This window comes from Erpetoichthys calabaricus, chromosome 7 (assembly GCF_900747795.2).
Source record: "Erpetoichthys calabaricus chromosome 7, fErpCal1.3, whole genome shotgun sequence".
Lineage (NCBI taxonomy): Eukaryota > Metazoa > Chordata > Cladistia > Polypteriformes > Polypteridae > Erpetoichthys > Erpetoichthys calabaricus.
This window is the reverse complement of record NC_041400.2, coordinates 151,472,529-151,486,304: the sequence shown is the minus strand read 5'-3', so window position 1 is coordinate 151,486,304 and position 13,776 is coordinate 151,472,529. Positions and strand designations below refer to the sequence as shown.

At 36.3% G+C, this 13,776-nt stretch overlaps 1 protein-coding gene across 1 annotated transcript in view; it reads right to left on the bottom strand.

Annotated features, from left to right (window-relative positions):
• adamts3 (ADAM metallopeptidase with thrombospondin type 1 motif, 3) overlaps positions 1 to 13,776 on the bottom strand; it is a 324,662-nt gene that overhangs the window by 142,039 nt on the left and 168,847 nt on the right. The window contains 1 exon segment of the mRNA XM_028805559.2: positions 6,341 to 6,528. Within this exon segment, the coding sequence (XP_028661392.2) occupies positions 6,341 to 6,528 (188 nt within the window).

Genomic DNA, 13,776 nt, shown 5'->3' with positions numbered 1-13,776 from the left:
ATTTTCAAGCATCAGTCACAAAGTTGAAGTTACGCAGGGGTTGGATATTCCAACAAGACAATGACCCAAAACACAGTTCGAAATCTACAAAGGCATTCATGCAGAGGGAGAAGTACAATGTTCTGGAATGGCTGTCACGGTCTGCTGACTTGAATATCATAGAAAATCTATGGGATGATTTGAAGCAGGCTGTCCATGCTCGGCAGCCATCAAATTTAACTGAACTGGAGAGATTTTGTATGGAAGAATGGTCAAAAATACCTCCATCCAGAAATCACACACTCATCAAAGGCTATAGGAGGCATCTAGAGGCTGTTATATTTGCAAAAGGAGGCTCAACTAAGTATTGATGTAATATCTCTGTTGGGATGCCGAAATTTATGCACCTGTCTAATTTTGTTATGATGCATATTGCATATTTTCTGTTAATCCAATAAACTTAATGTCACTGCTGAAATACTACTGTTTCCATAAGGCATGTCATATATTAAAAGGAAGTTGCTACTTTGAAAGCTCAGCCAATGATAAACAAAAATCCAAAGAATTAAGAGGGGTTCCCAAACTTTTTCATATGACTGTACTGTATATATTGTAAAATGGATACTATATAGCGCCCGACCCAAGACAGATTCACACTGAGGCATGTGTAATATAAAATATTTATTTTTTCTTCACCTGTGCGGCATGTCTTCTCCGTGAACCCCACAGGCAATACACAGTCCCAAACACGCAACAGTCACCAAGCACTTTCTCTTCTGGCACCACCACTCCTTCCAGGCAACCTTGTCATCCTCCACTCGACTCCGGCCGCTGAGTGGTGGTCACTGGCTCCTTTTATAGTTCACCCGGAAGTGCTCCAGGTGCTTGATCACCGAGTTGCGGCTGCACGTCTGGGTGTGATGTATAGGCTGCCCACATGGGCTCAGGAGTCCCAAACACAGCACCCCTTGGCGGTGCCTGCGGGACCCAACAGGGATGCACCCAACTCCAATTCCCAGGGAGCCCTGTGGGAAACCGAGGCACTGCTCCACCCCAGGGGGTCGACCATCTAGCGTCCAGGGGGAGGTTTTGCAATGTCCAGGGCTGCTCCCCCGGAATATAGTGTGCAGGGGCGTCCCGGCTGGGCATGGATGTCAGCCGCCTGCCACAATAGATAGATAGATAGATAGATAGATAGATAGATAGATAGATAGATAGATAGATAGATAGATAGATAGATAGATAGATAGATAGATAGAATTTTAAAGATCCCAATGATCACTGGATAACAGAGTATTTTACAATATCAAGCAGTCCCACAGTGACACCTGCAGAGGAATGTTGGAATTGAACACTGAAAATTTCTATGGTGATCTCTTTCCATTAATGTGGCAACAGACAGGATCCATCTCTTTATTTTTTGTGACCATTGACATTAATAATGTCTCTAAGATATCCTGCACATTTAAATTTAATTTTCAATCGGACAATTCATATCATTTCCATAACCTTAGTGACTTAAAAAACAAAAAATCATAATAATTATTATTACTGTTCCAGCCTATGAAACACATGACTGAGAAAAAACAATAAAACAGACAAGAAAAGTATGATTTCCAGGCAATCTTACATGGTCTGTGGCTTTTATGGCAGCAGTAAATCATGCTGGTATATAACAGTAGATTGTGAGTTACAGCATTCATACTGGAAATGTATTTTAAAGTGATAAATGATAACACTCACTTTGTTGTTTCTTACCACTATAAGGATTTATGTTTAATCTCTTACATCTCCCTGCTTTCTATTAAAGAGATCCCCAGATTTCAAATCTTCTGTAAATTCAGCAATGTATTACTTCCGTGGAAAATATACAAGAAATAAAATAATTTGTAAAAATATAATTTACCATGTATTTAATCAAGATAAACTATTTGTCTATTCTTAGTCTTATGGAAGAAGATAATCCACTGTGGCAACCCCTAACGGGAGCAGCTAAAAGAAGAAGAATTTGCCTATTCTTAGTTTATGATCTGAATCTTCCACTGTAATAAACATAAAAATGCATAGTAAGATGTCTCTAAGATGCCAGTATTTTTGACATCAAGGAACACACTACTTTCTTTAAATTACAAAATAAACCTAACACTGCACTAAAGCCTAATGTTGCAAAAACAGATTGGGTGAAGTAACTTTTGAAGGTTTTGGTCAAAGAAATTAAATTATGAGACCCGCTCTTCAAAGAGCTGATTTTATACTAAATAAATCTGAGCAAATGACTGAGCATTATTTAATAAGCGGAATACTACTTAACTAGAACAAGCACTGTCCAGCAACAACATATTTCAAGGCACTTTTCAAGAATTTATAAGGTAGTAGTAAATCCATAAAAAAGATTACACCTGGCCTCAAACCTTCAAATTACAGGGCTACTTCCTGTGTTCTTGACTTAAAAAGGAAAGTTAACAAGGTGTATACAGTAGCCTCATGGGCGTGTGAATGTTCTGTTTTGAAGAAAAACAAAATTAAAAGCAGCTGTCAACCTTGAAAAGCAAAGAGTGAAATGTAGTATACAGTTAACCCTTTCACAACTAGTACTAGACATGCTCTTTTTGTGATTTATAGTAATTGGTAATTAAAATTAGGGCAGCATCTAATCTTTTGCTTTCCTGTTTGCTTCTTTGTTACCAAATCAACCTTAAAAATGAAAACAAGAAAAAATCAATGTTCTTTTTGAGATGTCACAAACATAGTGAATGTTCATATGACTAAGAAAGGTAAATTACTGCATAATTATAAACAGCCATTTAATCATTCATCATCAAACCTGATTTACTCAGTTCATTTGGAAGCAATCCTGGAACTACTGTGTGCAAGTCAGGAGAGACCAGTCACATTTATGGAGCTAATATAAAAATATGTCAGGTAATTGTATTACTACTAACAGCCGTGCTGAGTATGGTATTGATATTATAAGGAAATGAGGGGAACAGAAGTGTTAAGTATGGTGAAAGTCCTCCAGTAGATCTGCGGCTATGTCTTTGTGTAGGTTCTTACTGGGCATCACAAGTTGGTGTCATGTTGTGATCCATTAAAAAGTCCAAAGAGAACCTCCCGTTAGTAGTGATGGTTGATGGGAGGTAATTTGTGGGTGAAAGTGCTACCTGAAACCAAATCAAGGTATGATTAACCACAACTGGGTCTGCTGGGTAAGGATGTCTAACATTTTCTACTGAAACTGTTTCACTATGGCCTGGTCTGAAAAAAAAACACATAATAAAATACTAAATATTTGAGATTTGTACTATTAAGAGGAAAGAGATGACTATCCAAAGTAGAATAACCAAATGAACAAATCAATCACTGCAAGCACAGAATGCGGCCTTCATTTAATGTGTAGCTGTGCTTCCAAAACTGTATACTTACTTAGATGGGAAAAGTTCAAGCACTAAGTATGGCACGCAACACAAGAAATTTAGACATGTGACTAACTCTCAAAAATTGAAGAGAGAATGTCATAATACACACAAAAAGCGGTTTCTGTATGACATTACAGTTATACGCTTCTGTATATATATGTTGCACCTGTTTTATTTTCATCACAGGTACAGTACATGGTTCCTGTTAAAAAGATTGGGTCTCACTTCAAATAATGCTCAGGACCACATAGGGGAAAAAGATTTAATGGCAACTGGCCAAACCTGGATAAAAAAACAGGAAAATGATGTTGAGACCTAAGATGATGGATGATAAATGGTGAGGCACAGAATGTGGGTATGGAAACCTGGAGTCATTGCAAAGTCCTGGGGACCTCCTGGTCTTGCATGTTAAATGGTATACTGGAAGTTGAAGCAGCCATAATGCAGTATAAGGAAAAATAAGTGGGAAAATTTGACTAAGAAACAGTTATGCTCCTTGAACTCTTGAACCAGAAGATAAGTGAATGCTGATGGACAACTCCAGTCCATGAATGCAATTGCAGTATTATTGGCCTTGTTGCAGTGAGATCTGGAACAGGGAAAAAGAAATTTTCTAGAATTACTTACAAGGAGCTGCAAAGCATAAGCTGAGGATATTGATATATGAATTCAAGAATGTCGTGTGATGTGCTAAGACAGGACTCGTCCCAATGGGGCTTAATCCCAACTCCAGTCACCTGCCTCAGTCTTTGTAGGCCCAAAAGGGATTTTAACCTCAGAACAATTGTAAATGTCTCAAAATCTGGCCAAAAACCCCATATGAAGAAGAATGACTGTTAACCTTCCACAAAATCTTTATAAATAAAGGACATATTAGAAAAAATAGAAAAATACCTGCAAATTGCTCAAAAGAGCAAAAATAGGTAAAAAGGAGTTGCCTAAAAGGCAATCCTAAGCAAACAAGATCCAATACAGAATCCAAAAGAGAAATGCAATAACAGAGCAAAAATGAATAAAACAAACAGACAATCCAGAGGAAAAGCAATACTTTCAATAAGACTCAAACAACTACAATACTCAACCATTGGCTCTCACTTCGAACTGGAAAAAATAACCAGAAGGAGGGGCCAGCAACCATAACATTATGGTGGTCCCACCTGCTGAAGCCCCACCCACAAAGCGCCAGGAATGAAGACACATTTAAGGGGACCGAACACAAATTACAAACAGGTAAAATCAGCTGAGATACCAAACACAAGAAAATTAATAACTGTAAAATAAATTGTCAAAAACAGCAATAAAAATTAAATACACATAATCTGAAAATGAAACATAACAAAGAAAACAAGAGAGAAAGAAACAGAACCAAAAGACACATTGTACCATAGCAATCAGATAAAAAAATGCAGGGGAGTCTTAGGTTTCAAACAACAACATAAAAACCCCATGACTTTATTTTTTTTACTTATGAATGAAAGTAACTGCTTATGATGGGGATTAATAGTTAGCAGCTTTCAGTAACATTTAAATATAGTACAATACTACATGTACTCTGTCACCATTTTCATTTTCTGCATTTGTGTGCGCATCACCAAATATAACTGACATAACACAGCCACACAATAAACCAGGTCATTGATAAAATACTAAAGCAGCAGGTATTCCTAGAACTCGGGTCTTGTAATTGCAAGCATCACAAGTGCGCTTCACAGCCATGTTGTCTATGGGAGTACAGATACTGGGAGGGGGACTTGACACTCTGAGCAATTCCCCAGCAAAGACAACACATCCCTACTTAGAGATCAGTTGTCAGTTAGTAGTGGGTTTTAATGCCACTGTTATGCCTTTTCACAGGTACTGCACCATTGTCAAAAATTTTAGGATGTTTAAGCATAACATTAACATACTGTATACACCCATGTTTCAGTTTAGCTTAAATTATTACTGTATTTTAAATTACTAAACACAAATAAATAATGCTTTACTCTGGTTTTATTAAAATATTTTAAATGTTTTCTTGAAAGGTAAATAATAAAGTATTATGCTTTTGTTGATTTTTTTGTTAATGGACATTTTCATTCCAAGCTCCAACTAACACAGAAATTTTATTTACAGACCTCTGCAGGAATGAAACTTGTTCATAATCTGAGGCCCATCCAAAGTCATAATTCATGCAAAGCAAAGAGTGGCAGTTGTTATACAACCAAACAACATGCTTGTGGACTGTGTAAGGAAACCCATGGGACAACAGAAAATAAAATAGCTTCCCAGAGCAGGCACTCCAGCTGAGAATCTTCAAAGTGTTCATGTGTTGTGAGACAGCAATCCTACTCCCTATCTAAAATGTACCTGACAAAAATAAATGCAAAAAATGTGTAATTTATAAGCAGTCTTTTTGCACACCTATTTTTCCTATGTATACAAATATAACAGTTTGAGTAAATTGTAATTATACAAAATATACAATAAAACTAAACATATAACAGAAAATTAGAAGTCAGAAAAAAGTGCTAATAGTCAATGGGTCACAGAACTATGCAACCATAATCATTTTGGAGGAAGATCTGAAAGTAGACAGGCTATTCACTCATATTGAGGCACTTAAGAATTTTTGAAGCCAAACTGTACCTATCAACCAAGAATAACTCTTGCCAGCTTTTGCTGCTCACAAAGTTCTTTTGCCACTGCAGCTGTCAATATTCATGTATGGAACTGTATTGTGAAGCAACTGTCCACAAAATGAAAGTAGAATAAATAGTGTGCAGGTGAACACATTGAAATTTAGGACACATTAGAAACCAGTCCAGAAACTGAAAAACTGCCCTACCATTACAGCCTACTGTATTTAACTTTTTGGGTTCTCCAAAAACAAAATCGAGAAATATTAATAGTAAAAACTCTGGTTAGATAAAATACTTTCATGGTATGTTCCAAGTAATACTTACTATATTCATCAAAGTAAGTAGGTAATTCTGAACATGTTCCTTTCCATGGAATCGTACAACAGAATCATCCACTCCCAAAAGAACCTCAATATTGTAATCATCTGTTCCAGCATGTCTGCGCCTCCTGAGAGTGTCATTCATTTGTTCAGCAAGACTGTCCACAGCTTCTGCAACATGAAGTTCTGGATCTAAAACAAAGTTATTAATACTGTATGAATATTAATAAAATATTTAAAGTGTAAATAAAAAACTTTTCAATTTTATCTGCAGTAACATAACAGATTATTTGTATTTCTTACATAAAATCAGGACACTGTTTTAAGAAACAAACTGGAATAATTTAGAACTTGTATATTTTCTTTACTCTCTTGTCATTCACAGTAATAGATTTACTGTATGCTCCTTTGCTTCTTGTAGCCTTTGATGCGCAGTAAGCTATAGCAATGTGTCCAAGTCATTAGGGGTAAACCACAATACTAGTAAATTATACAGAACAGTAATTTGTTAAAAGAGTTAAACAAAAACCCTAAACCAGTCAAAAGACAGAAATCCTTTTTAGCCACAAATTTATATAAATTAATCATTTCATATACCACATAAAAGAGGTTTCTTTAAAGCAGTAATAAAACTTGCCTGGATCTAAGCCTTACCAAGAATCACAAATCAAAACCAAGGTCTTCTCTTTAGTAACTGCAGTTTTAGCACATTATAACCTAGAAATGCAAGCTGCATAAAAAAATTCATTTTTAATTCCACTTACAGTATATTGTAGCTATACCAAAAAGTTGTAACATTGGAGACATCAGCAAAAAATGTCACAAAAGCTCTACGGTCAATGCAGCTGTGTGTGAACATCACTGCCAATATAAAGCAGCCTTAAACGAGTAGGTACATAAAGCACTAAGCAGTAATGTCCATAAAATATATTTTAAGAATGTGGATTAAAAAAGTGTACTGGAAAACAGGAACAATACCCAAAATTCAAATAAGTAAAAGCAGTCCAATCCAGCCATGTTGCATAGCATTGTTTTAATTAAAATACTGAATCCACAGATGTAAATTCAAAGGCTCTAATACACATAAAGCCATTTACGTAAATCCAACAGCTTTGGTACTTTTGTATCCTTTTATGTAAATCCAAACATTGTTACACACTTAACATCTGATGGCATTCTGCAGTGATTTTCGAATTTACCCTCCTGGGTTAGATATTTGGCAACAGTATTTTTGTTGATTATTCATTCTGTTTCTTCTGACATCATTTCTTTTCTGTGTCAAATAACACAGACGCATTCAGCATTTGGCTTATTGTAGAAGTTTAATGTTTAAAATAAAAAACTAAAATATGGAAAGAAATTAACACAATTACTTTTTTGTCTTTTTGTTTAATTGTTTAAGGTCTCTACCTGGTCAAAGCTTCAGGTGTCAGTTCACATAACTGGCATTGTAATGGAACATTCTAGTTTGTGTTTTAGTTTTTCATTGGTTTAGCTTTTGGCTTTTTATTTTGAAAAACATATTTTTTATTACTGTGGGGCTCATTGTGTGTTCCATTGAACAGAAAAATATATTGCTTCTCAAAGAGTCATCTTTGACAAATGGTATAATGGGTGTCTATAAATAAAACATTCACAGTTGATATCAAACACTTTTCTTTACAGACCACACAGGTTTAATATAAAATAGTTTAGAATCACTAACTAACCTACCATGCATGTCTTTTCAATGTGGGAGAAAAACTGGTACACCTGGATCAAACCTCTACATAGTGGGAGCACAGGCAAATTCACACTGTCAGTGACCGGGTACAGGAGTTGAACCTTACTGCTGAATCCATTAGGCCACCAAGGTTCCCTACCCAGGCATTCTATAGCTTAATTTACTTAGACTGTCATGACTATTTGTCTTTATCAAGTACTAGCTGAAATACCCAGTGCTGCCTGGGAGGAAAAAAATGTGTTTTTTTTTTTAAAGAGAGAAAAATATAATAAAAAAAAACCACAACTTTAAAAATAAAAATAAACTAACAAACAATGAAGACTCACTAATGTGCTTGTCTTGTGGTCTTGTATGAATGTTATTATCCAGTTGATGCTTGGAACTGGCCAACTCTATTTAATTTCAAAAGCAACAGGGGTGCGGTGGTGCTCAAACATAAAGAATGCTGCAGTCGCCTCCAGTTCTCCCTCTGGTGGTCGTTCAGAGTGTCAACTGGATGATAACATGCATACAAGACCGTAAGATCACCCCCCTCCCTACCCAGAAGGGTGTGGGTTAGGGTTGATTTCACCCTACAGTGTTTTTAGTCGACCAATGAGAAACATGTGTACCAAGTTTCATGAAAATTGCTCCAGCCGCTCGGAAGTGATGCTGGAAAATACACACATACATACATTGACTTTTATATATAAGAGAGAGAGTTATTTTATATTTGGTTGACACTGTACAAGGACAGGATACATTACAACAGCCACTAGATATTTTTGACAGCAAGAGCACAGACTGGTTAATTCACTCACTCAGAACCACACAAAGTGAGTCGGAATTTACCTGACAACTGAGTTTTTTTTAAGTACAAAGCTTTAACTAATATATAAACACTGTCCAGAATATATATTACTGTTTGTTTCAAAAAAGCAGCTTACATTTATGTTACAAAATACTGAAGTTTGTTCCAATAAGTAAGAATACGATCATTTAAACTTGCAGCCCAAGTGCATTAACCACTAGAATGAAACACTATGTTGTGAACTAGAGAGTTCCCAAAAATAACTCAAGATACCCGGCTAGTCACAAAAGGGCAAACGTAAAATCTTTATAAATAAAAAGATTTATATTTCAGAAGCTCTGTTAAACAAAAATAAGCTCCAAAGTGCATAAACTCAAAAGGAGTTGCCTGACAAAGAAAGGCAATCCAAAGCAAGCAAGGGTTTAAAATCCAATACAACAAATGAGAGCTAAGCAAATGACTAAAACTAACACACACCATGGGCACATTCAATGAACCGCAAGGGACTGCGGGCTTTCCTTTGCCTTTAAATGGCTGAGGTTTGTCCCTTAATAGTGATGGGCAGTTGCCCCCAACTCTGGCAGAACAACCCACAAAATACAAGGGTACATAGCACAAAGTTAAAAGAAGTTGCATGGGAAATCAAAGTAATCCAGAGCAAACAAACCCCAATACACAATTCAGAAGGTGGCGTGAAAAAAACAGAGCAAGAGTTCATAATTCAGTACAATAAATCAAAGCTAAGAAAAAGGCACTAGAACTAACCAACACCAAGAGTGCATTCAATGAACTGCAAGGGACTGAGAGTTTTCCTTAGCCTTTAAAGGGCTGAGGTTATTCCCTTGATGGTAATAGGCAGGTGGAACCTACATCTGGGGGAATGATCTACAAAATACAAGGTACATAACACAACAAGCATAGACACAAAGAAATTATATACAAAACTAATAAGAAACACAGATAATGCAAATAATTAACAAAAGTAACACTATTAACATAAGAAATAGACAAAAAGTATTATCAAAAAGAATCTGAATCCCAGCCATGGTATGAGCTCTGGCTAAAATATTCTGTATTTATTGTACAATCCTGAAGCCAAAAGAGCTTGATATCTGCATTGCTAGTCTAGCAATCGTTTACGCTATTACAGGTCTAAATGTTTAACTTAAATATTTATACTTTACTTGAATGTATAAAATATGAAAAAGATTATCTAGGTGTTTAAAGTTTTTTTTGTTATCCTTCCCTTTTCACTGCATATGATTTTCAAATAGCAGCAGTTGCTGTATAAAGCTATTGACACTCATTTATTTCTTGCAATGCTATATAGTATACAGAACGCAGTGTTTCTAAATATTTTTGAAGGGATAAAAGGTGACACCTCAGCTCAAGTATTTCACTTTACCACATTTTAAAAATCACAGCAGGAATGACACCATATTGAATTTAATATATGCCTACTGATCTGTCTATCCTTGTCTCCATTGTGAAGGACAAGGAAACAAAGCACTGATACCAAAAAAAAAAAGTTTCAGTATGATTTGTATTTAATGTAGGAGAATTCCTTAAACACTAAGCACTGAACATAACACTGCTAGATACTCCTACACAAACTACAACAATAAACTTGTCTTGCCAGCATGTTTGTATATTACATACAGTTTAAGTAAAATCCTACAAATGGCAGAAAAAATGACTGCACTCAAATTCACTTCTGTGGAACTTCATGAAACTTTATTATTCATTTTTTTGCCCACCATTTCATTTCATCAAAAATAAATAAACTACTTATGTTAATATCTATGTCACTATGTTAATTTCATTTAAAATGTACAGAGCTGAACCTTATGTTGAAAAGAAGAATTAATGTGTACGGAAAGCACCCAGAGTTCCCTACAGCAGAATTCTCTGTGTTTCAGGGCTAAGTAAAGCAACTTAATTCAGGCACAGTTTATTTCAGGAAAACTTTAAAAACCACCCAATAATAGCTGTCATATGCAAGAGGCTGACACAAGACTGACATTAACTAATCTGAAGGAAGGATTTGTAAGCTGCATTGCAGTTCTCCTGCCTTTCTTTTGTTTGAGAAACATGGAGGACAATGACCTGGAAGAACTCCACTGAGCCCATGTCCAGCCCTGCGCCAAATCTTCTGCTGAAGGTACATATATGGCAAGAGATATCAAAAATCAAGTATTTTAAAATATCCATCCATCCATCCATCCATTGTCCAACCCGCTGAATCCGAACACAGGGTCACGGGGGTCAGCTGGAGCCAATCCCAGCCAACACAGGGCACAAGGCAGGAACCAATCCCGGGCAGGGTGCCAACCCACCGCAGGACACACACAAACACACCCACACACCAAGCACACACTAGGGACAATTTAGAATCGCCAATCCACCTAACCTGCATGTCTTTGGACTGTGGGAGGAAACCGGAGCGCCCGGAGGAAACCCACGCAGACACGGGGAGAACATGCAAACTCCACGCAGGGAGGACCTGGGAAGCGAACCCAGGTCCCCAGATCACCCAACTGCGAGGCAGCAGCGCTACCCACTGCGCCACCGTGCCGCCATTTTAAAATATATTATATAATAATAATAATTCATTACATATGAATAATACCTTTCAAGGTACTCAAAGGGCTGTATACAGTGAGTGTGGAGCCACCTTTACCACCACTAATGTGCAGCATCCACATGGCTGATGCAAAGGCAGCTATTTTGTGCCAGTACTCTCACCACACATTAGCTGTTAGGTGGTGTAGGCGTTAGAGATAGTTAGCCAATCAGTGACAGGGTTTGATTAGGGGGCCAGAATGACCAGGCTGTGGTGGGAAATTTAGCCTGGACATTGGGATACACCCTACTCTTTATGAATGATGCCCAGGGATCTTTAATGGCCACAGAGGGTCAGGACCTTGGTTTTGTCTCATCTGAAAGATGGTGTAATTTTTACAGCACAGTGTCCCCATCACTGCACTGGGGCATTGGGATCCACATTCAGACCACAGGGTAAATGCCCCATGCTGACCTCACCATTAGTAGCTAGTAAAAAATAAAATCCAGAAACCAAAACCCTAAGACTTTTAATGAATAAATAAACTAAAGTTCCAGACTTAATTGAATAATTTGCAATAAATGCTCAACAAAATATTTAATATTTTTTAATATCACCCACATTTAAAAAAATGTATATGACTTATTGACTTTTGTCTAAAGTAGGATTTCCAAGTTCCAGCAGTGATAGTAGTCACTTTGGACCAAAGTTTGCAACCATTATCCTGTACTGTTTTTTGAGCTCCGTGCATACAATAAGTATTTTCAATAAATAATGCATTTTCAAAAGACTGAATGGAATATCAAACTATGTACTCTCTGGATGTGATGGACAGAAGCTCAGAACGTGGGCTAATACTGAACACAAAGTGAGCATCACCAATGTTTAAAGTTAAATCTGTTCTTACATCAACGATTAAAACATCACATCAGAATATATTTGTAATAATTTCCCTTTGCATTATTTTGGGACACAAACACATGGGAAATGCATAATAATTTAATTTAAAACAGCTACAGTTGTACAAAGCTAAACTGTATGTTCATTAATGATAATTTTAAGAAATCTACTGTAATTTAAGTACTTTCACTGCTAATCACAGACTCATCATGGGTCAATGATTAATTCTACAGAAAGAACACAATGCCCCAAATACAGACAAAAATCACAGAGGTGGTAAAGTATCTTGGGGGGGAAAAAAAGTCTCTGTGCAATGCACAAATAATATACAGCATACTGTTTAAATTTAGTAAATGCTAACTGGATTAGGCAATATGGATAATGCCTGCCAAAGTATGTCATACATAATCTGGAGTGACATTCTATTTACAGTAGCTTTTAACTATGTCATGGAGAATTTCCAAGTAAGGATGCAGCCTTAAAGTCTCCATAAAAATGAGTGCCTTGCTCAGCTACTCCTGCTATCTGATCCATCGTAGTTCAGTACCAATAAAAATAATTTCAGGAAGCTCTAAATAATAACATTCCAGATGTAGCAATAGTACTCAGAATAATAACATTCTTCATGCCAACTACTGAAACTATAAATCTTATCCATAAGTGCTTAATTTTGATATGACATCCTGTATACACACAAAGCATATATACACATTAAAGATGGGATATGAAATACTTTAATAGACTGCTTTTAGAATAAATGTTGTAAACAGATGGTGAATTTACACCCAGAACACAAAAAGCATGCAGGAAAGAAAAGGAAGCTAAGACAAATATTGGAAAAAGGCCACGTTAAGGAAGAACGGCTTTAACTGTTAGTTACCACTGTAACAATGGAAAACACACGTGTAATGCCATTGCAATAAACATCCTCACAAAAACATTTTTCTGGTAAATACTTATTACAACTAATGCAAAGTGTGTTATTAATGCTTCAAGCAGACACCTTCAGGATTTAAATATTTGCCGTCACAGCTCTTTGGTCCACGATGCACGAGAGCTAGTTTTTTTTTTTCCCCAATTACATACGTCTTTCCAGAATCCAGGAGTTAAATCACTGAATTCTAATCTTTAAAAAAAGCACAACACCTACGAAAAATATTGTAAACAAGAAATTAATAGAATATTGCCACTAAGACTGAAAGAAAAGTATATGTTGCGTTCATTAAAATAGAGTGCACTTGAAATTACCAGTAATGCATTTATTTTGTCTTCTGGTTTTATATATATGGTACTAACTTCTTATGTGCAAATCTTTAGAAGACAACACAATTTTTATAAAGATCTCAGGTTATTTTAGTGAAACAATTTAGGCATAAAATATTGAAGGGTTTGATCTTTTTATACCTTGTATGTGACTGCTATTCTAACCAAGCACAACTGGACAGGTTCTTCACAATTTAAGGT